The sequence below is a fragment of the Salminus brasiliensis genome, chromosome 10 (assembly GCF_030463535.1).
Source record: "Salminus brasiliensis chromosome 10, fSalBra1.hap2, whole genome shotgun sequence".
In the NCBI taxonomy this organism is placed as follows: domain Eukaryota; kingdom Metazoa; phylum Chordata; class Actinopteri; order Characiformes; family Bryconidae; genus Salminus; species Salminus brasiliensis.
The window spans coordinates 21,754,005-21,781,956 of NC_132887.1; the positions used below are offsets into that span (position 1 = coordinate 21,754,005).

General features: G+C 41.4%; 1 protein-coding gene across 1 annotated transcript; it reads left to right on the top strand.

The window, feature by feature from the left end:
- On the top strand, positions 1–27,792 carry itpka (inositol-trisphosphate 3-kinase A). Its single transcript, XM_072689703.1, has 7 exons — positions 1–440; positions 14,503–14,599; positions 14,752–14,965; positions 20,297–20,501; positions 22,772–22,873; positions 23,815–23,886; positions 24,021–27,792. The coding sequence occupies exons 1-7, from the start codon at positions 33–35 to the stop codon at positions 24,255–24,257; spliced, it is 1,335 nt and encodes a 444-aa protein (XP_072545804.1). The 5' UTR covers positions 1–32; the 3' UTR covers positions 24,258–27,792.
- The last annotated feature ends 160 nt before the right edge of the window (positions 27,793–27,952 follow it).

The following is a 27,952-nucleotide window of genomic DNA, read 5'->3' on the forward strand; positions in this document are numbered from 1 at the left end:
GTGACCTGTGGCTCGTCGCGTGAAGCAGCCAGATGCCCAAAGAGAGGCGGAGGTCTCTGAGGGAGGCCGTGGCGTGCAGGGCTTCTCCTCTCGGGGACGGCGGGGCGGGCAAAGAGCGCCACTTCTCCACCGAGCAGTCGCCCATGGAGGAGCAGGAGGAGCAGAGCCGCGACATTCCCGTGCAGAGCGGGCCTGGCAGAGGCGGCCTCGTGCCGCAGGTGACCATCACGGCGGCCACGGACGGGCAGATGGAGCAGACTGAGCTGGACGCGGACATGGACGAGGTGAACGGACCTCTGCGCCGCAAGCTCTCCAACTCCTCCATCTCCTCCACCGGCTCCTCGGCAGGGCTGGAGGAGTCTGAGGACGACATACTCAGCGATAATGAGACCAAGAGTAAAGGGATCATCACTCTGGAGCATCTGGGAGACGCTGGAGAGGTGGGTTGTTGCACTTGTAGTGGGGGTTGTTCCCCACGGCCATCGTGTTGTTCAGAGCGTCTGTGAGGACCCTCTAGATTTGAGTCAGAGAGGATGTGAGTAAGTTAAGTGTGTTTGTGAAGAGTGAGGAGCAGCAGACTGACAGGGAGTCCAAGGATCTGCGGTTTGATTTGCTTTAGGCTGCTTGAACAGCTCGAGGGCAAAATATCTTACATACAGTAAAGTGATTTTCTGGATCCAAAGAAGAGTTGAGAACTCAGAGCTGCTGAGACTGTGATTGGAGGAATTCACGCTTTGTGTGTGGTTAGAGGAGTGGATGGGGAACCTACTGAACAGTGTAAAATACTGAGAATATACAGAATAGTGAGGAGGAGAGATGGTGAGGTTTTACAGCAGTGGAAACACTGGTAACATGCATGCAGGAAAAAAGATCAGTGGGAAAATCTTAAAGTGGGAAAGTTAGAATTATATAAACGAGAGGGAACCTTTGCTACAATAATACAAATGATGGAGAACCTTCAGAACAGTATAAAAGGAACATTTGAACATTGTAAAGACATGACAGACCGAAGGACTGTGAAAATGTGGGGAACCTTCAGAACTGTCTGACAAGATGGCAAGCTTAAAAACTGTGTGATGTGCTGGAAACCTTCAGAACAGTATAGAAAGCTGGGAAACCCTAAAGGACTTACTAAAACATACTGGGAACCTTCAGAACCGTGTAAAAGATGACAAGCTTAAAACCTTTGAGGTTAAAAAAGGCAAGGAACCTTCAGAACCGTGTAAAACATTAGACAACGTAAGAACATATTGGGAAGCTTAGGTTGTAAAAATGGCAAACTAATAAACTGGCAAAAGGTGAGGAACATTCAGAACAGTGTAAAAACATTAGAAACCTTAAGGACGTATTGGGAACCTTCAGAACCGTGTAAAAGATTTAAGCAAGCTTAAAAGCTGTGTGACGTGTTGGGACGCTTCACACAAGTGTAGAAAGCTGGGAAACCTTCAGAATAGCGTACAAAGTTACTTACATGAGGAAATTTAAGTACATACTTGGAACCTTCAGAACCGTGTAAAACATTAGACAACGTAAGGACATATTGGGAACCTTAGGGGTAAAAAATAGCAAGCTAATGACGATGGAACCTTAAAGAGTTGTGAAACCTTCAGAACAGTGTAAAAATATTAGAAATCTTAAGGATGTATTGGGAACCTTCAGAACCATGTAAAAGATGGCAAGCCTCTAAACTATGACAAAGGTGAGGAACCTTTAGAACAGTGTAAAAAGATGGCAAGCTTAAAAACTGTGACGTGTTGGAAACCTTCAGAACAGTATAGAAAGCTTGGAAACCTTTAAGAACATACTGGAAATTTAAGAACTTACTGGGAACCTTCAGAACAGTGAAAAGATGGCAAGCTTAAAAACTGTGAGGTTAAATAAGGTGAGAAACCTTCAGAACCATGTAAAACATTAGAGAACTTGAGGACATATTGGAAACCTTCAGAACCGTGTAAAACATTAAAGAACTTGAGGACATATTGGGAACCTTCAGAACCGTGTAAAACATTAGAAAACTTGAGGACATATTGGAAACCTTCAGAACCGTGTAAAACATTAGAGAACTTGAGGACATATTGGGAACCTTCAGAATCATGTAAAACATTAGAAAACTTGAGGACGTATTGGGAACCTTCAGAACTGTGTAAAATATTAGAAAACTTGAGGAGATATTGGGAACCTTCAGAACCGTGTAAAACATTAGAAAACTTGAGGACATATTGGGAACCTTCAGAACCGTGTAAAACATTAGAAAACTTGAGGACATATTGGGAACCTTCAGAACCGTGTAAAATATTGAGGACATATTGGGAACCTTCAGAACCGTGTAAAATATTGAGGACATATTGGGAATCTTCAGAACCGTGTAAAATATTAGAAAACTTGAGGACATATTGGGAACCTTCAGAACCGTGTAAAACATTAGAAAACTTGAGGACATATTGGGAACCTTCAGAACCGTGTAAAATATTGAGGACATATTGGGAATCTTCAGAACCGTGTAAAATATTAGAAAACTTGAGGCCATATTTGGAACCTTCAGAACCGTGTAAAACATTAGAAAACTTGAGGACATATTGGAACCTTCAGAACCGTGTAAAATATTGAGGACATATTGGGAATCTTCAGAACCGTGTAAAATATTAGAAAACTTAAGGACATATTGGGAACCTTCAGAACCGTGTAAAACATTAGAAAACTTGAGGACATATTGGGAATCTTCAGAACCGTGTAAAATATTAGAAAACTTGAGGACATATTGGGAACCTTCAGAATCATGTAGAACATTAGAAAACTTGAGGACATATTGGGAACCTTCAGAACCGTGTAAAACATTAGAAAACTTGAGGACATATTGGGAATCTTCAGAACCGTGTAAAACATTAGAAAACTTGAGGACATATTGGGAACCTTCAGAATCGTGTAGAACATTAGAAAACTTGAGGACATATTGGGAACCTTCAGAACCATGTAAAATATTAGAACACTTGAGGCCATATTTGGAACCTTCAGAACCGTGTAAAACATTAGAAAACTTGAGGACATATTGGGAACCTTCAGAACCGTGTAAAATATTGAGGACATATTGGGAATCTTCAGAACCGTGTAAAATATTAGAAAACTTGAGGACATATTGGGAACCTTCAGAACCGTGTAAAACATTAGAGAACTTGAGGACATATTGGGAACCTTCAGAACCGTGTAAAATATTGAGGACATATTGGGGAACCTTCAGAACCGTGTAAAACATTAGAAAACTTGTGGACATATTGGGAACCTTCAGAACCATGTAAAACATTAGAAAACTTGAGGACATATTGGGAACCTTCAGAACCGTGTAAAATATTGAGGACATATTGGGGAACCTTCAGAACCGTGTAAAACATTAGAAAACTTGAGGACATATTGGGAACCTTCAGAACCGTGTAAAATATTGAGGACATATTGGGAACCTTCAGAACCGTGTAAAATATTGAGGACATATTAAGAATCTTCAGAACCGTGTAAAACATTAGAAAACTTGAGGACATATTGGGAACCTTCAGAACCGTGTAAAATATTGAGGACATATTGGGAATCTTCAGAACCATGTAAAATATTAGAAAACTTGAGGACATATTGGGAACCTTCAGAACCGTGTAAAACATTAGAAAACTTGAGGACATATTGGGAATCTTCAGAACCGTGTAAAATATTAGAAAACTTGAGGACATATTGGGAACCTTCAGAATCATGTAGAACATTAGAAAACTTGAGGACATATTGGGAACCTTCAGAACCGTGTAAAACATTAGAAAACTTGAGGACATATTGGGAACCTTCAGAACCGTGTAAAATATTGAGGACATATTGGGAACCTTCAGAACCGTGTAAAATATTGAGGACATATTGGGAATCTTCAGAACCGTGTAAATTATTAGAAAACTTAAGGACATATTGGGAACCTTCAGAACCGTGTAAAATATTAGAACACTTGAGGACATATTGGGAACCTTCAGAACCGTGTAAAATATTAGAACACTTGAGGACATATTGGGAACCTTCAGAATCGTGTAAAATATTAGAAAACTTGAGAACATATTGGGAACCTTCAGAATCGTGTAAACATTAGAACACTTGAGGACATATTGGGAACCTTCAGAACCGTGTAAAAGCTGGCAAGCCTCTAAACTATGACAAAGGTGAGGAACCTTTAGAACAGTGTAAAAAGCGGGGAACCTTTAGAAACCTGTTTGCAATCGACTGACATCAGTAGTAAAAACTCCTCAGTATGGCTGGGTTCTGTTTGTCAGATAACATCCCCTCTTTCTGATCAAACAGCGCTTGTTTGCAGTTATGGGAAACACCCATAAGATATACCTGCTGTGCCCTGAATCATTTCACAGAGGGAGCCTCGTGACGCAAGAGCTTGCTCCCTAATTAGCATTACTGGCACAGAGGGACAAGGTGGAGTGACACCTGCGTAAGCACCGGAGCCCCACGAATCATATTAAACTGACACACGTTGAGCTGTTTCAGACCTGTAATTAACCAAGTATTTAGAAACCAAACCTCTCTGTAGTTGAATATAGATCATCATCGTAATCATTATGATTTCCGAGAATTTAAGCTATTATTATCCACAGCAGTAAACCAGCCAAAACCTCAACGGAGGAGAACTGTACTTCAAGAATGTAGGAGGTTGGTGGACCCTGTTCACAGATTTGCAGCAGCATTTAATACTTCCTAATGGAAATCATAAAATAATATTTCATTAGAAGAGTGCCCCGCTGCGCATCCTTTCATCTGCCGAGCGCCGACAGTCGTTCTGGATACAGCCACTGCGCATCGTGCGCTGTTGCTCAGTCACATCCATAGAAGGCCTGAGCTGTCGGTGTTCTTTAAACATGCGCTGCCTCTCGAAGTTCGGAAGGCTCGTCTGCACAGTGTCCATGCCAAGCCTTCGGAGAAGTTCCACGCCGCCTGCTGAATGAACGGAGTGTGTTGATCCCTTAGTCATGCTGAAACATTCCACCCATGGGAGGAAAAACAGCGAGCCGTGTTTCTTTTTTTTAAAGAGTGCTCCAGACGAATGGTAATCTCAGCGGTTTCTACAGACTGCGTAAGGAACCCCTGACAGTGCTGTGGCATATCTGCTGCAAACAAACCTTTAGCCTTGTGACATTTAAGTCAAAGCCACATCGTGCAGCAAACAACGTTTTCACTACCTCTTAAAAGGGGAACAACTTGAGGCCTGTTGAAATGTCGCTCGGCTGATAATCACAGTGATTAGAACGGCTACCCTTGATATAGTCCACACTTCATTTAGCTCTCTCTGTTGCACTAAACCTTTCTATTGTTTTAGTTGAACTTATTATATGAGGAGTCTGCAGAATCTACTGTGAACTGCCGTCTTAAAAAGGAGCTTCTTCAGGAGTTCTTCAGTACAGGCTTAAATGGTTCTTTTTTATGTTGGCAAACCTCATGTTCGTATATGGGTCTTGAAAGAACAGTAATTAGAACAGCTTCCCTTGATATGTTTCACACTCAGCTGAGTGCTCTTCATTCAGCTCTTTTCATTATATTGGACATTTAGACCCCTTGAACTATTTACATGACAGGATTATATTATTATAATATTAATATTACTATGGACCTTCAGGACAGTGTAAAAAGTTGGGAAACCTTCGAAACAATGTAAACATTGGGGAACCTTTAAAACAGTGTAAAACATTGGGGAACCTTCAGAACAAAATAAAAAGTTGGGGAACCTTCAAAACAGTGTAAAACACTGGGGAACCTTCAGAACAGTGTAAAACATTGGGGAACCTTCAAAACAGTGTAAAACACTGGGGAACCTTCAGAACAAGGTGAAAAGTTGGGAAACCTTCAGAACAGTGTAAAAAGCTTGGAAATGTTTAGAACATTGTACAAACATGGAAAAGGTGTATATATATATATATATATATATATATATATATATATATATATATATATATATATATATATACCTCTCTTGAACTCCTTAAATAGCAAGGTTATATTATTATTATATTAAAATTACTGCAGGGGCCTTTTTAATATGCAGGCCTTCTTTATAGGCCTCGTTTATATTGTTCTCTAAAGAATCTTTAAAAAATGGTTCTATATATCCATACAATGATTGCTCTCTTATTAAACCCCCCTTTTTGTAAAAAGCTAAGTGTATATTACTATTGTTAATATTGTTATTGTTGTGGTACATTATAATACAATTGTTACATCTCTTGTTTTCCTCTGAAAATGTAGCCAAATTAAGTAGCACATGCAAACAACAACACCTGTTTGTATAGTAACTGGATAATGTTTATAGTATCAACAAGACCATATGTCAGCCTACTGTCCTGTTATTTATTACATTTACTTCTGTTAAAGAAAAAAAAGCAGTAAACATATCACCCATCCTGAAATTATGTTACATTTCATCCTAATCGTCCACCCTTACTAGGAGTTATTCAATAAATAAAAATAATATTCTAATAAAATAAAAAAAACATCTCAAAGCTAATACCACAGTGTGGTGTTGTTTTAATATACCTGTTTTTAATATTCTTCTCCAGTTAAAAGAGAATTCTCAACATCTCAGAATGGTTCACACTAGTGGTGATAGGAATCAGCTGTCTGAAGAGATTAACGCCTCTGAAATCTCCCTCACATTGCATGATGCCCGAAGAACTGTTTTATGAGTCCTGAGATCAAAACAGAGAGGTAGATGCAGGGCATTGTAAGGCAATATAGACTAGAAATACACTGATACAAAATTGGGCTTTGAGTTGATACAGCGTGATTCAACTATGTTAGAGGTTACAAAGGAATCAAAATCTTGCCAGACCAAGCAGTCGTGCTGAATGTATGTGCTACCGCTTAGCCTACCACATTTCTGTCACGACCCACTTTTCTACTGGTGGTTTTGGATAGCTAGTACAATGGCTATATGTGGTTTTTCTCATTGCCACTCGTGGGTCCGATCACCAACATATTTAGTAGTAATTACTTTCAGTAATAATAATAAGTAATAACACAAAGATGAGCTGGAATTACGCAATATCTGCTAAGATCAGCTGAAGGAAATTGACAATGGAAAGCCCCAAAAAAGTAGAAGAACTAAATACACGTGATTGTATTAAGTTATTTATTGATTAATCTAAAGGATCTCCTCATGGACACGCTGTACACATGCATCTGTTGACAAGCTGAGAGATACAGAACCTACATCTGATGTACAAGGACTGAGGCGGCAGAGTAATATTATAGAATTTTACACAAATATCAGTCAGGTTATGTAGTTACTACAGCATTATCCAGTTTTGCAGAAGGTTTTGTGCAGCTCCACCAAAGTTCCTACTGCAGTGTAGTATAGTATTTGCTGCACTGGCAATGGCAAGGATGCCATTCTCCCTGTTTTTCCTCTCAGTTTTTTAATAAATTGATTATAATACAGTAATATATAATAATATAATACAGTTTTTTTCCTTTTTCTCCCAATTTGGTACTGCCAGTTAACCCACCCCTTCATAGCTCCACCTAGCACAAGCAGTGCTCCTAACACAAGGAGGGTATGGACTTCTTCAGTACATGCAAAGTCAGCCATCACAACATTGCCAGGCAGCTGACAGGCTCAGAGGAAAGCACTGTTTCCCCAGATCAACAGACGCCTCTGCAGCCAGTTGTGCTCTCTTGGACTCCGGCCGCTGATGGCAAACCCCCGATCCCTAGGCCAAAGTGGTAGCTCGTTAGAATTGTTACTTTATGTCTCTTTAAGACACTGTTGCGAGTGATCCACAGAACACTTTATAGGACTGTGAGCTATGGATTAAAGAGTGGGCCCACATACAGCTCTTACGCTTGACCAGTATAAAAGCGCACATTTATTTAGCAAATTTTATATTTATATAATGAAGTTTTAGCACAGTGTGCGTTTCTTCTCCTGCTCGTAAATGAGGCCGAGGTGACAGTCGTGCCAGGCTAGAATGTTTTCAGCGAGATGAGCGCTGCCGCTGGCCTCTTCAGCAGTTTCACACTTCAGTCTCAAGGTGTGATTGGCTCACTCCATAGCCGTGTGGCGATACACTGGTCATTGAGTTGAGAGAAACACCACAGCCTGTGTGAAAGGCTGGACATAGCACCTTCCCTGCATCTGTATGTTTACTTTCAAACATTTGCTTTACTGAAACAACAGAGATTTCTGAAGAAAGGCATTTCCTCCCAAGTGCTCGATGCAGTATTTGCCGCAGACAAACTATTTTTTGTTGTTTTATTACAATGGCGTGGCTTTTTGTTCCCCTCCCACACAAGATTTATAGCAGCTCAAGACTTGGTAATGTTTGCTTACAGAGTCAGATACGACTGTGCAGTTCAATATTTGATTATGGGTGTGTTACACTTCTCTGCATTTACCATTGTACAATGTTCAGGTTTAAGGTTGCGTAAGCCTTGGCTTTTTTTTTGTTGTTCAGCCTTGTAGGCTGAGTAGCTCTTGTCTCCACATACAAGACTACTCTGTGGATCCTGTCCAAATCCACCTACGACTGTGTGTTCACGAGGAGTAGACATGATCTGAGAGAAAGGTGACTGGCTACACTCAAAACAAGCAAATCAAGGGTGTCATTTGCCTTCACAAACTGAAAGTATGTTGCAGTTTAAAGGGTGCATTTCCTAATTTTTTGTGTGTGTGTGTGTTGTATTTCTCCCCTTTTGGGTGGGGACATTTGGGTGGATCTTACAGGGCTACACTGCTGAATAAAGAAGTGGATGTATGTAAATATGCTTTTTTTGTAGCATCATAAAAGCAATCCTTTGTACCTTTTTTCCTTTTTGACGTAATCTGAATATGGCTGTTGACTTTACATTGTGTAGAAATTTCATGATGAATGGACCAATAGATGCTTCTAATGCTTCTGAATTATTTGGGGGAAACAGTATTTTTACATTGTCTTCCATTTAAAGTTGAGAATGTTTTTCTTTCTTCTGGAAAGTTTTCATTTTGGATAGACAAGGTTTTTTTGTATGACAGGGATGATATGTTTGGTGTGGCGCAACAGATAACACCATGTGGGAGACCAGGGTTCGATTCTTGGTCTGGATGACCTTGGGAAAGACTCCTAACGCTACACTGGCCCACCTCTGTAATATGAGCAACCATGTAAGTTGCTCTGGATAAGAGTGTCAGCTCTTAACTCCATAAATGTAGATCTGTAATAAATGGCCAGTGCAGCAAATCATAGTATGTTATGAACATGTCCAACTTTTCACTTTTTACAACAGAAAGGGAGGAAAATGTGTCTTTCCATGACTACAGTCCTTAAATGTTGAAGTTTCTACCCTTTTTATTCTACACATGCTATTCTATACTTAAGTCTAATACCCCTAGTATGTTCCATTTGTCCCAAACATGTCTTAGTTGACCATCTGCATCCAGGGTAAGATGATTTGATTGTTCTTCAAACTATTCCTTTAAGGATCTGCCCATTAGCTCCTATTACCAGCTAACTGTGTGCTGTTTGAGCGAACAGGTTTTCTGTGTCTTTGTTTAGGGAAAGATGCTACAGATGCAGCAGATAAAGACTGGAATGAAAAACACCGGAACGTTCCTTCCACGGTCATATCTGCTGTTTTTCCAACCTTTTGTTCTGAAGCCTGCAACATTGAGCTACCGCTGTGTTCGCAAGGCTGTTGTAAGAAGAGCGAACAGTGCACTCAGCACTTCAGCTGCGGCCTTTTACTCTAAACACTGATGTGTGTCGGTATGTGTGTTGAGTGTCTGTGTGGGGGTGTGTAGGAGTTTGCGTAGGAGTGTGTGCGTGTGGAAGAGAAATGGCATTTGAATTCAGGAAGGCGATTCTCATGTCTTTTAAAGCCGCCTGCAGGGTTTGGACATTACAGAATAAAAGATTAACACCAACACGCAGGGCGCGTAAACAAGCATGGCGTCCTCGCAACAGGTTCTTGTTTGTACATGCTTGAATCCACAGCACTTCAGCCCACAGAGCTGTTAGAGTGTTGTGACAGAACACGCCCTCAAGATATCATCACTTGACATTTTAGAGCTCCAGCGAATTGTTTGATTTGCTCTTTAGCAAAATCGAACACTGGTTAATGAGTTCACACGTTGCACATACGTCTCTGACAGGCTTCAGAATCGCTCACTGGAACATCTAGGGTTTCCTGTTGAAATGTAACCAGGCTTATAAATTTACATGCCAAGGTTTTGGCCAGAATACATATTTTTGTTGCTTTCTGTAGTGAGCAGAAGTAAACACCATGGACAGACAACATTTCCAGCATGTTAATCCACAGTTACTTGATATGTAGTTGACTTCTGCATGTGCAAAGGTTTGGACGCTAAGTCAGTACTTAATAAAACCCTCTTGGTTTGTTTTAGCTGAGAGTGAAAGTGGAGCTAAATACATGTGTTTCATAATTTTTGAGCCATGACGTTGAAATATCTGCCTCCCCTTAACCTCAACAGTGTCGGCAGCACAGCATTGAAGAAGAAGCTAAATTTGGGGGGGTTGGGGGGGTGGTGCTAGACCATATAAAGATTTTAGCAGCAAGGGTGACATCTGTAAATAATAGAAGGCTTCAGTTTACAAAGCTTGTTGAAAGCAATTATCATCAATATCAGTGTAATAAGATAGCGGTAGTTGGCTGTACACAAGATTTCAGTAGGTTTGGGCACCCCCAGCCTGTAGTTTAAATAATTATTAGTGTTGTTGGACATTTAGTTTATAATCACCAAGCTGGAGAACCTATTGTACAAGGTTCTTCTCCAAAATATACACTAAATGTTTCAAAGTTTGTGGACACCCCTTCTAATGAGTCCATTCAGCTGCTTTAGGTACCATTGCTGTCTATTGCCTGTAGAGGAGTACTGTCAACAGAATACACTCAAGCAGATGAACATGAACCTGTAAGCACTGTGCATATAGGTGTGGGCTAAAGGGATATAAAGCCCACCCCCCCAGCATAGAGCTGTGGAGCAGTGGAACTGTGTTAGCTGGAATGATGGTGGAGCTCCATCCAATACATTTGGTATGATTTGGGGAGTTAAGGATTAGGTGGGGTGCTGATCACCCAACATCCTGGCCTTACTAACGCTCTTGTTACAGAATGCACTCAAATCCTCACAGCAAGTTTAGAAGAAAGCCTTCCCTGGACAGTAGAGATAGTTACTCCAGCAAAAGGATAATTGAAGTATAATTGTTTTTGTGCCCTTGATTGTCAGACGAAACAATGAATGAGCAGGTGTCCCAATACTTTTGTCTATATAGTTAGCTCTATATAGAACAAAAAGGTTAAAAAGTCATAGATCTGTGTTTTTTTTGTTATTATACAGACCTTAAATTGAAGAATTGAATGTTACACAATGTTACAAATATGAGCAAAATAAATGCAGTGCCATCTGTCAATCATTAAACGTCGACACAATCGTTGTCTCTTTAGTCCAGCACAGTGGATCTGAAATAAAACAGTGACCATGGGGTTGAAGTCGCTAAATCAACAAGAACACAGTGTTACAGATTAGCAATAGCAAACAACCTGGCAGGGCATGGAAGACAACCGTGTTGAATCATGAAGAAAACCTCTTAAGCAGATCTCTGATGCAGGCATACATGTCAAAGATGGGGACTGTACCAGCATTACCTCAGAGGGCGTACTACAAGATCAAGTCTGATAAGTCTCAAGACCTGAAGAACATGGTTACAGCTTGATTAAAAGTACAAGAAAAGGCCTGTAGAGTTCTGGGACAAAGGTTTATGGACATATGAGATGAAAATGAACCAGTAGAGTGAAAGGAATGAGGAATGTGTGAATGTGTGAAGTGTCTATTGGCTGCAGCCTTTAGGTAGCCATTGACTGCAAAGGATTTGCATCTTAGGACTTAACCTGATCATTTTATTCAGTAGTATAAACATTATTTTCTCTTATGGCCTTCTCAGATGTCAGGGTGGAGTAATGGGCTGCAATTGATGTATGGTTCTTTTAATGTTATATAGTACATTGCCTCTAAAAAGTATTCACCCCATTGGATGTTTTTCCCCTTTTATTGCTTTTGTAATTGGAATCATGGTCAATAAAATTGGTCTTCTTGTTTTTTTTTACAAAGATTTATAAAAGAAACTCTTTTATGTCCAAGTGAAAACAGATTTCTACAAGGTAATGTAAAAGGTAAAGGTGCTGTGTGTGTCCTCTGCATTTTACCCATCTGTGTAAGTGAACACACACATACTAGTGAACTAGGGGCAGTGAGCACACACACAGCGGCCTTGCTCAAGGGCCCAAAAGTGGCAGCTTGCCAAGCCTGAGTATTGAACCCACAACCCTGTCATAAATAGCCCAGAGTTTTAACTGCTGAGCCACCACTGGCCCAACAGCCCAGCTGTGAATGTGTGTCTGTTGATTGTAGTGTAAAGACACCTGTCTGGAAGCTCCAGTCACTGGTTAATCACTATCCCTGGCTACAAATACACCATGAAGACAAACGATCACTCCTTGCGACTCAGGGTATAAGTCAGGGGATTAATACAAAAAAACTACAAAATACCTATGACTACTCTGCCATATCCATCCCCTGACTTATAATCTTCAATAACCTTTTCTCTGAGCTGTGTCTTTTGTCTTCATGGTGGTTTTGTAACCAGGATTAACCTGATTAACCAGTGACTGGAGCTCCCAGACAGGTATCTTTATACTACAATCACCAGAGACACATTCACTGCATTATATTACTATAAGCCCCAATGCCTGGACCTCTGAATCTGTTGAATTAGGCCAGTCACTTTAAAGGGGGTGAATATTTATGCAAACTCTTTTTTACATGATATATTTTTGTTTAACTGACATTATCTCCGTTTAACTTTTTTTTTTTTAGGTTTTTTTTGTGAGCAGGCTGTGAAAATGGTAATGAAATTATTAAGTGCAAAGCAATTGCTATGCTGGCACTGAATATTAGCCGGAAAACTAAACAGCGCATGTGATTAGCTGAAGTGCCAAGTGTTTCTGTGGCTCATAACTGCTGCCTGTGTCAAACTGTCCCAGTCGGATAGTCACGTAGGGAACATTGAGCCATCTTTAGAAGACGATGTTCACTGCTGAACATGGCACATTTCACAGGAGCCTGTCTCCAAGGCTTTAATGCGCTAAATTACCAGAAATTCCTACAAATATTTACATCATTTCATTGCATTAATACTGCCTGATCGTGGGTGGGCAACCTGCTGCTAGACAGCTACCGGCTGCAAGGTAATTCCAGGCTTAATTAAAGCATGTGATCCAGTTCATCAAGGTTTTTTAAGAACAGCTGACCATTAGATCAGAGTGTCATAGCAAGGTTAGGTTGAGAGTTAGTGTATTGATTGGTGTGAAATGGCAGAGCTTTATAGTAAAGCTGCATTTAATGTTCAGTAATATGACAAGTTACACTCTTTGTTACCTATAAACCCGGTGCAGAACCCTCAGGGCCTACACTGAGGGTTCTCTGTCACTGGTTTGGATAACATTTATTATCTGCAACTTTTAGTTTATTTTAATGTATTTAATTTAGTTGTATTTAAACTATTTCAGGTGCAGTGCTACTTTTATTTATTTATTAAGCAAAAGGGTTTTAATCTTTAAAATCTTTAATCCTTAAAATCAAAACATCCAGTCAGAATAGGGTTCTCTGGTCAGATATCTAGGCAGGCACAGCTAAAGTAGCTGTCCCATTGGTTAGGACTTAAGGAGCTGAACAAAAGGACTGATTCACCAGATTAACCAGCAAAATTAACCTCTTAAAAAGCCTTTGGCCGAGAAGTCGCAGGTCAAAAGAAAAGAAACCTTTATTGCCAGAGAATAGCCCCACCAGTTTTTACAGAACTCTCTGTAGTTACTGAGTAATACACCTTAGTGTATAACAAACCTTTCAGCGTTCGGATTAAGAACCGAAAGTGTAATCAACTAATCACATTTAATTTACAATGATAAGAAAACATAATTCTAGATCTACTGAAAGGCCTAGATATGTCACTGACTATGAGTTGGAGCAGTAGCCTAACCAGGTTTCAGTCAAATAGTAGAACTTTACTGCGAGAGATATTGTTAGGTATAGATATAGGTCTAGATGTTAGTCATACATCTGATACAAAATAGACAGAATTACATCACATAGCTAAAACTGTATAAAACATGTACTGTACATATTGTTGTATATTATATAACATCACAGAACATAACATTTCAGAACTAGGAAACATAAGAAAGTCTTTTTGAGATTAAGTAAGAACTTAAGGTCTGTTTTCTAGCGAGTGTACTGTACTGTGTACTGTGTAACGAGTTAGCCATGCAGTTAGCATGATTTTGTAAAGCTTACATTGGTTTCATAACTACATTAGTAAAATAAACCAAATGTATCTTGGCTGAATGACTACATACTATTTGTCATCGATTTTTGACCAAACCATTGCTTTAAAGAGGATTTGAAAAGTACTGCTTTCTGTGTCTCAACAGGCCAAGCCCTGGTGGAAGCTGAAGACTGTTGTCCATTGGCCTCTTGTAGCCTCACAGAGGAAGCGGCTATCTTGGGTCCAGCTAGCTGGTCATAAAGGTATGACGAATTCATTACAAATAGAGAATTCAGTGCCATTAGACACCTAGGAGTGGGTTTGATATCCTCAAAAAACTCAGCGCTAGCATCTTCATGGTTGCTACGTTGATGAAGTATTGGAACTTTACGCCTTGTCTTGTCTTTGGCTGCAGGCAGCTTCAAGGCGGCTGAAGAGGGCACTATCCTGAAGAAATACTCAGAGAACGAGAAGCTGTGTTTCGAAAGCTTGACAGATGACGTGCTCCAGCGTTTTGTGCCTGCCTACCATGGTGTTGTAGAGAGAGATGGAGAGCTCTTTCTGCAGATGAATGACCTGCTGGTCAACTTCGATGGGCCGAATGTCATGGACTGCAAGATGGGAGTGAGGTAGTGTCTTTAAACGACACCCATCTGTAGATAACATTAGGTGATAGCTTCAGTGGTGATTGAGGTGGTGCTGTGGATGCAGCCCACTCATGACTTAATATTATTATGTAAATCAGTAACATTATTTTATATTATATTAAATATTATATATTAAATTCAACAGTTAACAATTTCAGACTAACTGAGGCTCAAATCACACCCATTTATAAGATAAAACCTAATGCCTGAGAGCACAAAGTTGAATGAATGATCTTAGGAGTGTTTTCAGACGCCTTCAGTAGACTGTTTCTTCCAGCTTTATCTCTTACTTGATCTTGATCTTTTTAGCATGTTGCTAAAAAACTACAATGGGCTTGTTTTTTTCCCACCTGTTATCAGAGCGTGACTTCACCGCAGTGCCTAAATTACAGTTGTTTCTGCAAATTGCAGCAATACATTAGTTTCTCTTCTCTTTAGCTTTCAGCAGTCTTTAAAGGATAGCTCCGAATTCCTGCTGAATCTGTCAATTGCACAACAGCTCTTTCTCACGTTTGTGGCATTCACACTGAACGCTAATGCTGCCACTCTGTGCATACCCTCTATTGGTAGATGAGAAAAGTTATGAGCTTGGCTTAAAAAGACAAAAAAAGAGTCTGAGAGATGAACCATTGCTCCAAATGGTTATTTGAGTTGTCACGGTTTCACATGGAACTAATTTGTTAACTAAGGAACCCTTAAAGAACCTGTGAAAGGACTGAGATGAGTTTACTGCTGTCTTCACTCTTTAAATAGTGCTTAATACACCCCCCCATCTCTGTGAAAAGTGTCTGACTGCTACACATACACATGAGTAAATAAGAGATTTCCATCGAATCACTAGTCAATGATTGCAGATATATGATCACACTACCCTATTGCACAGGCTTAGCTAACATGTGCCACTCCTTATTCCACCACAACGGGCTAGATGGTCCTATTTTATGGAATCCAACTCCAATCAGTAGGCCTGAGCAACCAATCGATTATACTGCTCCCTATCACCTGACACCTGAGTCACTGAAGCATCATCTATGTCAGTTATCACCAATATCCGATGACAGGAAAACAGGCTGCAGCTAGATTGCTTTATACAAAATTATATGGCATGTATGCCCTAAAATAATAACTTCAAAATTGTTGTGGTGCTCCACTGACTTGTAATGGGGAGAGTAGTACTTCTACTGTTGCTACTCCGGTCGCAGCACGCTGCTAACTAATGGCCCATGGACATCGGTGTGTAGCCAGTACGCCCAGCGTCAAGATCACAAAGTTGAGTGAATGGTATTAAGCATTCTTTTTCAGGCATGTTTAGTAGACTGCTTCATCCAGGTTTGCTTGCTTTCTCTCTTACTTGAACTTAGCATGTCGCTAAATTCCCAGCTACAGTGCACTCGGTGGGTTTTTGGTTTTCAGAGCATGACTTTACCACTCATTGAGCTCCCACAAGTTTCGGTGCCTGAATTCTAGTTGTTTCTGTGAATTGCAGCAATCCACTTCTTTCACTTGCAGTGATAGTTCTGTAATCTTGCAGCTTGCTCACAAATACACGTGTAAAGCTTGTCCTTTAGGGTGTCTCAAAGCGTGAATTACACTTCCTGACTGTAGGGGGAGCCCAGGATCAAAAATTGCTAATGGTTCTGTCTTTATGCTCTCTGAAAACTACTCTAAGTGCAGATACCCTCGTGCAATAAACAGCAGATTATAAATCCATTCATACACCAAGAGAGAATGTCTGTAAGAGAAAAGAAAGGGTGGAGGAGGTGATAGCATACATGTCTGTGGCACCAGCCATCATGATTGCAGTATTTAAACAATAGATACTGATAATGGGGCTCGCCCATAGCATATGGAGCTGTACAAGCTGTTCCATTATTACACTTGTGGAAGTTGGGATCTGAATACTGATGGATTTGTAGTCTGTCCAAAAGCCTGTTTGAGAAGCTGCGTTAACCCCTTAGTTCCTGTGACGGTTTTAAATTGGAAGGCTCTGAGAATATATATTAGCATAGTTTTAACAGTGTAGCCAGCACAGGTGTGTGGTTAGCTGAAGTAGGGATCTCCTCCATGCATGTTGAGCTGTCCAGTGATGTAAACAGCAGTTCTAACAGCAGTTTAGCCATTCTCGTTGCAGTGTTAGGGAGTGTTCAGTCCTGGACTGCTTTTTGAATGAGGCATAATACAGGGCATTCAGTCAGATCAGAGGATATTCACAAAAATCAGGCTTAAAGGAACAGTAACAAAAGCCTATTAAAAAGGGGGTAAAGAGAGGTTGTTAGGGGTAAAAAGAGATTGTTGTGTTTAAGCAGCATTAAGTGCAAATAGTTATTTCTTGCTCCTGGGCTCCTCCTAAAGTGGGAGACACAGAAAAGTCACAGGAAGTGAAAGAGGCATGTAAACCTTAGGGTTTACACAAATATGACTCGGGTTATGCAGCGTTCTCATGCATGCTTCAGCAGAGTTACACACTGCAGTCAGCAGTGCGCAAAGTCCAGAGTAGCAACAACCGTGCTGACTACAAGTCAGTGGAACATCGCACTGATTTCAGAGCTGTTATTTTAAAGGCAGACATTCTGCATAATGCTGCTTTAAAGTGAATTGGGACTGATTTCAGAACACAGAACTGCACAGATTTAATAAAAGCCCATTTTTCTTCCCTATATTCGAATATGATGTTGCAATGCTCATTGAAAGGCACAAAGTGTTGGATGAGTCAGACTGGGAGTATATTTGTGTGTATGGCGGGTTGCTTCAGCCTGCTAAACACCTGTTCAGGCTGACGGTCTGCTTCCTGTCGAGGCAGAGGGTGGGGCTAAAGCTGATCAAGAGAGAGAGGGCCCTTCACAGCCAACTACCGAGCCACATGTTTCCTGTGTAACACACATTCTCTGTGTTTTCACCAACACACACACATACACATAAGCGCGTGTGCGGGGCGTCCCTGAGGGCTTCCTTCTCACACACTTCACACATCTCAGAGACACACACACACACACACACACACACACAAACACTTACAGTCGTTTCGTCTGAGGAGTCCCTAGCTGACTTCCTCTTTTCACACACAGGAAGTCAAGAAGAGTTCAAGAGCGAAACAGAAAGCCACACAAGGATACAGCAAAAATCAAGAACCTCAGAGTACTCCATTTTAAACAACAGATTGTATCTACTCAGTCTGACCCTTATCTGTTTTATCTAGAAGTGTCTATTATCCATTATTATGGCTTCATACACTATAAAGACAAAAGTATTGGGACACCTGGAAAATCACAGGTATTAAAAGAGTGTATCCTGCTTTTGTTGAGAGTAACTGTGTCTACTGTGCAGGGAAGTCTTTCCACTAGATTTCAGAGCATTGCTGTAAGGATTTGGTTGCATTCAGCAACAAGAGCATTTGCGAGGTCAGCATGTTGGATGATCATCATCACACCTCATCCCCAACTCCCCAACTGATCCCAAAAATATTGGATGGAGCACCATCCTTCATTCCAGAGAACACAGTTCCACTGCTCCACAGCTCAATGCTGGGGCCTTTTTTTTTTTACTATACCCACTAGCCCATGCCTGGCATTTGGCATGGGGCCAAGAAATTTGTGTTTATCTGCTGTAGAGAGTCCTATTCTATTGGCAGTACTTCTCTACAGGTACTAGACAAGCTCTGTACACATCTGTTGCACATCTGTGTCTGCAATGGGTGCAACTCAGAGTAGCTAGATATATTTATTAATTTCTTTCTTATTTGAAGGCCTTTTAAATGAGTGCAGTGCAGTGATTTCCAACGTCTGCCTATTTTTACTTCCTACTGAATACCATTTACTGTACTGTGAGTGATATTCAAGTCTCTCGTGCAGAATAGGTATAGAACATACCATAGTGCAGGGTCAGTAGACAAAACACGAGACAGGGTGCACAGACAAATACAATCAATACAAGTATAAATACACAATACATTCAAAAACATACAATTACAAATATGTGCAAATGTATGGTAAAGGCTAGGTGATTAAGGTCCAAACTAAGTTACTATACTAATAGTAAAATGGAGTAAATATGTAGGGCAGAGAAGAGTACACCGCTTATGTCCAGAGAGAAGTTCAGTTAAAGTGCAAAGTGCTAGATATGGTGAATGAACTGGAGGGATAAGAGTAATCAGTGTGTGTGTGTGTGTGTGTATTCAGGTTGACGTTAGGTGTGAGCTAGGGGTCAGAGGAGATGCTGATGGCTCTGCTCTGGCATCTCTTGTTGTAGAGGTCCTGTATGGGTGGGAGGGCAGCTACAGTGATGTACCACAGTGGATCAGTAGAAGTCACGGAGAAGCAGTGGTCTCAAAGTGGTCTCATAAAAAGTGTCCAATTTAGCAGGGAGGGAGGCGACTGTCGACGCTGATGCGCAGACCTTGCTCTTGTAGACAGTGACTCAAATCCCCTCTGGCACAATGCAACTACACTATATGGACAAATGTTTGGGACACATGCTCATTCGTTGTTTCTTCTGAAATCAAGGGCATTTTATCCTATGATTCTGCTGTATACATGTATATGTGATTTTGGAGCATTGCTGTGAGGATTTGATGGCATTCAGTGACAAGAGCTCCACTGTTCAATGCTTGGGGGCTTTGTACTCTTGTAGCCCACAGCATTAAGCATAGTGCCAAAAGGTTCATGTTTATCTGCTCTGTTGACAGTACTTCTCTACAGGGAATAGACAAGCTGTGTGTGCATGCATGAGCACATCTGTGGTGGCAAATGGGCACCAACGGAGCTGAATTACTGACTTTTCATATCCTACTGCTTAATTGCGCTTCTAAAGTAATGACCTGCTGTAATTTTAAGTTTTGATTTAAATGAGTACATCCTAACACAAATACTTAATAAATAAGTGTTACATAAATAAATATCAATATCAGCTCCATTGCTGCTGTTATGTTAATTCTCATAAACAGAGGAATACTGCTATCAGTCCGAACAGTTGATAGTCTACCACTTATCACTTATACGTTAAAGAGCATACTTTTTAACTTTCTTTTTTCATCTAAACATAATATCACATCTAATGATAAATTGTGTTTATAGTACAGTATCCTAACTGTAATTAATTGTGTAGCAAGCTCTGCAATTAATTCTGGAGCCTACATTTAAACAGCATTGCAAAACACCAATAATTACTTCAGATGGGCTTGAAAATGCTTCACCTGCTGTGAAAGGATTCATCAGATCGCTCAGCAGGCTTCACACCACGCTTCTTCTCAGCAGCACGTCTTTTAGTGACTCACCCCTCGCTGATTTTTTTTTTCTTTTTTTTTCCCTTCCTCGTCAGAACGTATCTGGAAGAGGAGCTAGTGCGAGCCCGGGAGAAGCCCAAGCTGCGCAGGGACTTGTATAATAAGATGCTGGAGGTGGACAGCGAGGCTCCCACCCCTGAGGAGCAGAAGCAGCAGGCCGTGACCAAGCCACGCTACATGCAGTGGAGGGAAAGCCTCAGCTCCACCAACACGCTGGGCTTCCGCATCGAGGGAATCAAGGTACCTCATTAGCATAGTTTCCACTGGGGGGCACGGGTCCTACCTTACATTGACGAAACACACAGGCGTCATCTGAACACTTACATTCCTTCCGGCTTTCCTTAGTTTTGTCTGGCACATGACCTCATTAAATATGGGCAGAGCCGACTAGCAGGTGGATCAACATGGCTACCAGATCAGGCAAAATTAAAGGTGCCAAAGAATGCTGGAATTTTGGGGTATTTAAAAAATGGTTTTTGATGTAGTATTAAAAATACAAATATTATGTGACTTTGATAGGGAGAGGGGGGGCAGATACGAGTTTGCAAGCCTATTTACAACCCTGTTTGTCTGCATGAAAATGAATCACAGTGCATGAGAATGAATCTGATTGGCTGGTTCCTCCTTCATCTTACTGGACAGTGCTACTGTGCTCTTTGTGTCCTCTCGACGTGATGTGTAGTGAGCCAGCTGAAGAGATTGTAGCTGACGGTCTAGGTTAGCTTTTAGCGTAGCACCCACTCACGTCTGAGTGGGTGTGGCGTTTTGGGTTGTCACGCACCACTTCTATTTTCCGTCTGCTGACACTGATACAGGCAAAGCCACAGACGCGAGGTCTTGTTTGCATAGCACAGTCTTATCCGATGTTTATTCCGGATTTTCGTTTTTAATAAAGACACAACAAGAGGTTTATGATGTGTCACTTCCATGTACCAAACTCTCATTATTCAACTATGCCAAGATAGGAACAGTTGTCCAGGGCCTTTTTAAGGAGAGCAGAAAGAAAAAAATCATTAAACTATTCAGGCCTGGCTGTAAATGTAGTTCTTCATAGTGCCTCTTACTGCTAAGACCCAATCTACATCCTTTACCAGCACTGACCGAAAGCAAACATCTGATAGAGGTGCTTCTCCTGCAGGGTAGCGTAGTGGAAATGGGATGCAGCAGTATGAATTATTCAGTGCACATAAGCTTAAATGTCAACACATTGTAAAGACTGCGCTGCAAATATTGACCTGTAATAATTGCATGTATGTCAGCTGTCTTACTGCCTTTCCCTCGAAAAAGCAGAAACTGTTTATGTGAGTAATTTATACAGATACAATGCTATTCATGTTAGTAGTAAATAAAGCTTTAAATAGATGCTATTTAGCTGCAGATAAATAATGAGTACAGTGATTTTAATATACTCATTCTGAGCACCTTCACAGATTCTAACCATTAGAAAATAAATAAGAAGCATGTACAGAAGGATAAATAAAAAGCTGCAGACTAGATCCTTTTACAGAAAATGATGCAAAATTCATTGTATTTTTTTCCAAAATTTCATTGTATTTACAAATCAGGTTATAACTGTATTTAAAAAATAACTATGACAAGTGATTGCAACCTTTTGAATGACAGTGTGTGTACAGTATGTACAGTACTGTGGAAAAGTTGTATAAAAAAATGTGATGACGCCAGAAAACCAAGAATCACGTTGCATCACCAAGACTGTTTAGTCATAGCACTCCCTAAAAGTCTCTTTAAAGACACATTAGAACGTATAACTGTGGACCAAAAAACATTGTATAAAGGTGAAGTGTACTTACCTTTTGTTCCTATTAGAATGGCAGCACTGTTGAGGGCTTCCTGTTTTAGGAGCCAGATGGGCCCATGGCGATCCTACAGAAGAGAATCAGTGCATATATGAGCCTATAGAAAAACAAAGAATTTAAAAAGAAGCTAGCTAAAAATATATACCGATCATTACTTTAACACTTCCATAACTTTAACACCGCAACCTTCTTTCTGCACTCATTGTCCATTTGATCAGCTCCACTTTCCACATAGGAGCACTCTGTAGTTCTATAATTACAGACTGTAGTCCATCTGTTTCTCTGCATACTTTGTAAGCCTCCTTTCACCCTGTTCTTCAGTGGTCAGGAACCCATAGGACCACCACAGAGCAGTGGTGTATTATTTGGGTGGTGGGTCATTCTCAGCACTGCAGTAACACTGACATGGTGGTGTGTTAGTGTGTGTTGCGCCGATACGAGTGGATCAGATACAGCAGTGCTGCTGGAGTGTTTAAACACTGTGTCTGTCCACTTACTGACACCCCTACCTAGCTAGTCCACCTTACAGAGGAGCATGGCTTGTGTTGATCATCCTCTAGTTCTTTATCAGTGGTCACAGGATGCTGCCCATAGGAGGCTGCTGGCTGGATATTTCTGGTTGTGTGTATAGATGGTTGTTTGTTGTTGTTTGTCCTTGATTAAACCTGCTCAAATTTGTCAATGAATTTCCAGAAAGCCGATGGAACCTGTCACACAGACTTTAAGAAGACTCGGTCGAGGGAAGACGTTACACAGGTCTTCAGGGACTTCGTCAACAACAACGGAAACATCATTGTACGTATCAACAGCTAGAACAACTGGACTAGTCAGATGCAACAGCTGAACTCACATTCTGATCAGGATTTCCAGGCGCCACTGTGAAAAGGCACCGGGTATATTTGATGAATCAGCCAGTGCATTTTTTTTACCCAACCCCGCCCACATATGTGCCATTCAGATTTGAACTGGTTTGGCCTGAGTGGATTACATTGCTCCGAAGTCATTAGATTTACATTTACATTTAAGGCATTTAGCAGATGCTCTTATCCAGAGCGACTTAAATAAGTGCTTTGCTATTTATCCCAGGATAACCTCAGCTAGCTAGATACCTCTAAGTTTAGACACGACTAAACACAAGTCAGTAAGGAGACCACTCTTCTATTCCCTCAAGTATTCTCGAAAGAGGTGGGTCTTCAGTCTGCGTTCGGACACCCAGGAGAAGCTCGTTCCACCACTTTGGTGCCAGGACAGAAAAAAGCCTGGACGCTTGTATGGACGCATGGATTTTGAGGGATGGTGGGTCGAGCCGAGCCGAGCCGTACTTGAAGCTCGAAGGGCTCTTGGTGCGGACCGGCTTTTGACCATTGCCAGACCATTAGGATTTCCCATTATTGCAATTTATAAATAAGGGAGGATTAAGAGTGCTGGACTAGGACCAGTCATTTGTACATTTTAAATACATGTTACTGGGGACAGGAACTAGAACTAGGACAGGAAATTAGATGCAGACAAACATTCCTACCACCACTGACCATGAAATGGAGAGACCTGTGGAATTAGGGCAGATTGGTGAAGGTTAAGGTTACCATCAACCCAAAACAACAACACAAAACAAACCACGGTTTCTAATGAGGTCTCGTGCTGCGTTTTATACACTGAATGCCTCCTGTGTCGTCACAACACAAGTTATTTAATTGTTTCATGCTGTGTTTCTGCCTCAAATCTGCCCCTTACAGAGCTCCTACATTAGGAGGCTGGAGGATATCAAACAGACTCTGAAGGCCTCAGAGTTCTTCATGAAACACGAGGTAAACTCCCCATGATGTAGTTCTTTCTGTACGTGTTTTTGGTTTGTAATCGTCTCACAGTGCAGCTCGACTGAGGTATTTGAAGCCCAACATGTACCAAACACACTAGAGCCCACGCTGGCTTTGTTTTCAAGGTCATCGGGAGTTCGCTGCTGTTCATCCACGACCATACGGAGCGCGCAGAGGTTTGGCTCATCGACTTCGGGAAGACCACGGCTCTACCAGACGAACAGACGCTGGACCACTGGAGCCCCTGGCAGGAGGGGAACCGAGAAGACGGATATTTATGGGGCCTTGACAACCTCCTTCATACCCTCACCTCACTAAGCACGGAGTGTACACAACTGAGTGTTCGCACAGAGTGTTCCTAATGAACCCTCCATCTAGTCTCCTGATGAGTTGGAGCGGAGAGAAGGACCTTTTCACAGTGTGCCATGGACAGATGTGATGTCACGACCCCTCTATTCACAGGGTTTGACTGTAACTTCACCCAGCTTGTAAAGTCAGACTAGTTTCTGACTCATGTGTTTGTCTCGACTCATCTCTTAATGAGTCATTGTTCAGCAGAGCTGGTCTTAAATTCGAAAGGGTGCCTCTTATTTCTAGACATTAACTTAGTGTTAGCAAATCCCACCGCAGTGCACGAACACTGGAAACTTACTGTCAGCATCCACAATTCATAGAATCCAACAGCTATTATCAACACTATAATTACACCTCAGGGCTCACTGAAGACAGCCAACAGCAGAGCATGTAGTTCACCATTAGTCTTAGTCCTAGTTGTTTTCGAGGGAGCGGATGATGGTGAGAAGAGATGGTAAAAGCTGGTTGCAGCATTAGCTTTTAGCCTAGCACAGATGCCTGCATGCTGTGTTTGAGCTCCCCTTCTGCGGACTCTTCGCTCTGGTTTGCGAAGAAACCTGTATTCAGATATCTGGCGGTGATGTTTTGTGGAGTATCAACACCATATTCGCCCCCGAAGTGGCTGTAGCGTTTTATTGGTGTTGCAGCTTTCGTATTGACAAAGCTTTCACTGGTGGACTGGGTTTGGGATATACATTTTGGGTCAAGACAGTTGTGAAACTAATTTGGGGGTTTTCGAATGGGCTCGTCTTACAGGGCTGCTTTGGTTAAGCTGGATTTCCTTTTTGAAGGAGCAGTGTTTGAGGTTCGAGGTATGTCAGGTTTATGTACTGCACTCTTTTTATTAAACTATGGCTAAGATAAATGCAGTTCTCCATTCTAGGGCACCTTTAGGTACTGAGTAGCTACCTTGCAGGATCTATTAGCACAGATGCTAAAGTGTGTTAGGCTCTGTTCCTCTCTTTTTGGACTCTTTGACTAATTGCAACACAGTTCAGATACTGTCAGTGACATAATGCAATGACATTACACCCATAACGGAATTAATAGCTTAATTACTCATAAACAAAGGTCACTACGTCTGTTAAAATAGCCAGTGAGTTCCAAAGCCTAGACAGTTTGTCACACATACATATTTCCCCTTAATATGCAAGCTGTGTGCAAGCTAACACTCACATTGCACATGAATTCATTGACGTCACAATTCTGGCAACCACACCAAAGTACCCAGCACAAAGCGTGGTGGCTAAGTTGCTGTGGCTATATTTACCAACAGCTCGAGCTTCTGGTTTTAGTGTTGAGGTAGTGTGTAGTTTATAGTAGTGTGGACTTGCTTGTAGAAGGTATTGAGTAATGAATGATTGACTGGCTGAGAAATGTACATAGAACAAACTGAACAGGGTTTGGGACATTTCTGACATTTTAATTGCTCCATAGGCAAAGACTGCTTTAACCCAGAGTTCCTGGTTTGGGCATGTTGCTGGCTGCAAAAGTCATGCCCAACCTCAGGCCTGTGAATAAAAGGCCATTCCCACGAACATGAGTAGGCACGTTGTTTTACGAAATGCTTTGAGACTTACAGATTTAACATGCCCTGGCCGATAGGCCGTTACGTAGTATTGTTCTCATAAGGAAAAGAACTCGCCCATGGCAGAGACTCCTCACCTAACTATCCACCAAAATCAGGTAAACGTGACAGCGTGCATCATAGAGAATGTGCACTCTATCAGTCCTGATATCTAATGCAGTTGCATTGTTTAAACGCCAAAGTTTACAAAAAGCCAACAATCAATAACCCACACCAGCACGGCCATACCACGCTCCTCCCTTCTCCCAGCTCTCGTCTCATCAGTAGTCTTCTCTTCAATTTCAAATTTCGCTCAGAATATCATCAGAAAAGCGAACCCAGTGCTGTTAAATCGAGCCGAATCCTGGGCTGGTTGCATCGTTAAGGCCCTAGCAAGTCCACTCACTACACCTTCTTCAGCCAAGAACAGCGCTGTGTTTTTCAGCCTTTGTTTTTTCAGCTCAAAGAGGTGTGAAATGAATCACTTGTTTGTGTGGCCTTTTTGGTTTTAGCACAAATGGAGACAAAACAATGCTTGTGATGACTGGTGTAATGTCTCTTGGCGGGTGTGCACTGGCTGAATGCTGGATATGACTCATGAGCAAAGTCCCCGCGATGAAGTGCGCTTGGAATACGAAAGCATGGCAGAATGCACGGTAGCTTAGTCATCCCTTCCAAAATTGTGCGCAGTGCGGTAAGACTACAAATAATAGCTAAATGCCCAAGCCACTAGAGCAATAACTGCTGTGATGCATTTCGGGCCCCATAAAAAAAGATATTACACTGGGCCCCACCACTCGAACAGTCTTGCCAAAGTAGTACATTTTTAGGGTCCCTGTCAGTCACAGGCCCGTAGAATCATCCTAGCTCTCTCTCCCCCCATGCGGCGGCACCCCGGGGTGCTGTAGGGGCTGTAGGGGCCTTCAGCCTTTCCAACCTGCCGCCACCCGTCTCAAGCACTCTTAAAGCTGTTGTAGTCCAGTGGTGATGAAAGCCAGGCACGAGATCGACTACCTGTCCCACGTCAAACCGAGTGAAATCAAACTGCACTGACCCCATGGACACGTTCTGGTCACCCGTGTCTTCATTTTGTCAACGTTTTGCTTCACTTCATCGGTTTTGGAGGACTGATGTCCAGCACGGTTTGGACGTTTCCCTGCTCTGTGCTGTTAAAAGGAGAGTCATTAGCATTAGCCTCATAGTCCTTTCAGGAGGTTCCATATGACTGGTCATGCTAAAACCTCCTTGGAGAACTTGATAACATGGATTGGCCGGCTGATGGCACCATCTTTGACTTGGAGGTCACCAGCCTCTCAGGGCTGTTGCTCAGTCGTTGTGTGTTTAAAAAAGGTTTGAATTAGTAGAAGGAAACTAACAGGATTAGAGGAAGAAGGGCTTTAAAAAATGTTGGATCCCCGTTAGGGTAGATTTAACCAGCCAAACACGGCCCTCTTCTACAGAACCTGGTAATTATCTGGTGAAGTGTGTTTGGGCAGGAAAATCACCAACTGTGCTGGACTCCTGCAGGACTGCCACTGAAATATTTAAAAGTGTGGGTGGGTGGGTTTACATAGGTTTGTGGGTTTTGATGACGAGGCCCCTGAAGATGGGTTTTTTTTTTTTGTTTTTGTTTTTTTCCTACTTGAAGATCAAACTAATATGCAATGAATCAGTATGTGAACAGGAACTATTAGTGTTTTTACTGATGATTTTAGAGGTTTTTGCAAAGAACGGTATTTGTGAGTAATTGTGTTGATTGATCTGAAGACTTTACTAAGTTTCTGTGGTGTTCAGCATTAAGTGTGAGGACATGGGAGGAGATTTTTGCATTTCTGTATTTCTATCAAAGTATTTTCCAGGACAAATCGGACAAATTCTACCTTGAAACACTATGGGTTTTAGGGATCAGGTGAAAGTATTTCTTGTCACAGAATGTATATATTTTAAAGTTTCTCATAAAAATCATGAAAAATGAACTGTTGCCCTGTCTTTTTTAGAAAAAAAGGCCATCACAGGAATCAGGTGAAGTTTATCCACTCTGGGTTTACTAATGAATTGTAGAAGGTGAATGGATAATGGGATGCTGGGATCGATGTATATATGTATAGACAAAAGTTTTGAGACACTTCATCCATT

Bases quoted from the DNA above. Each gene is read 5' to 3' on its own strand.
- itpka (XM_072689703.1), top strand. From the start codon at position 33: ATGCCCAAAGAGAGGCGGAGGTCTCTGAGGGAGGCCGTGGCGTGCAGG. The intron at 441-14,502 runs GTGGGTTGTTGC...GTGTCTCAACAG, and splicing joins ATCTGGGAGACGCTGGAGAG to GCCAAGCCCTGGTGGAAGCT. The intron at 23,887-24,020 runs GTAAACTCCCCA...TTTGTTTTCAAG, and splicing joins AGTTCTTCATGAAACACGAG to GTCATCGGGAGTTCGCTGCT.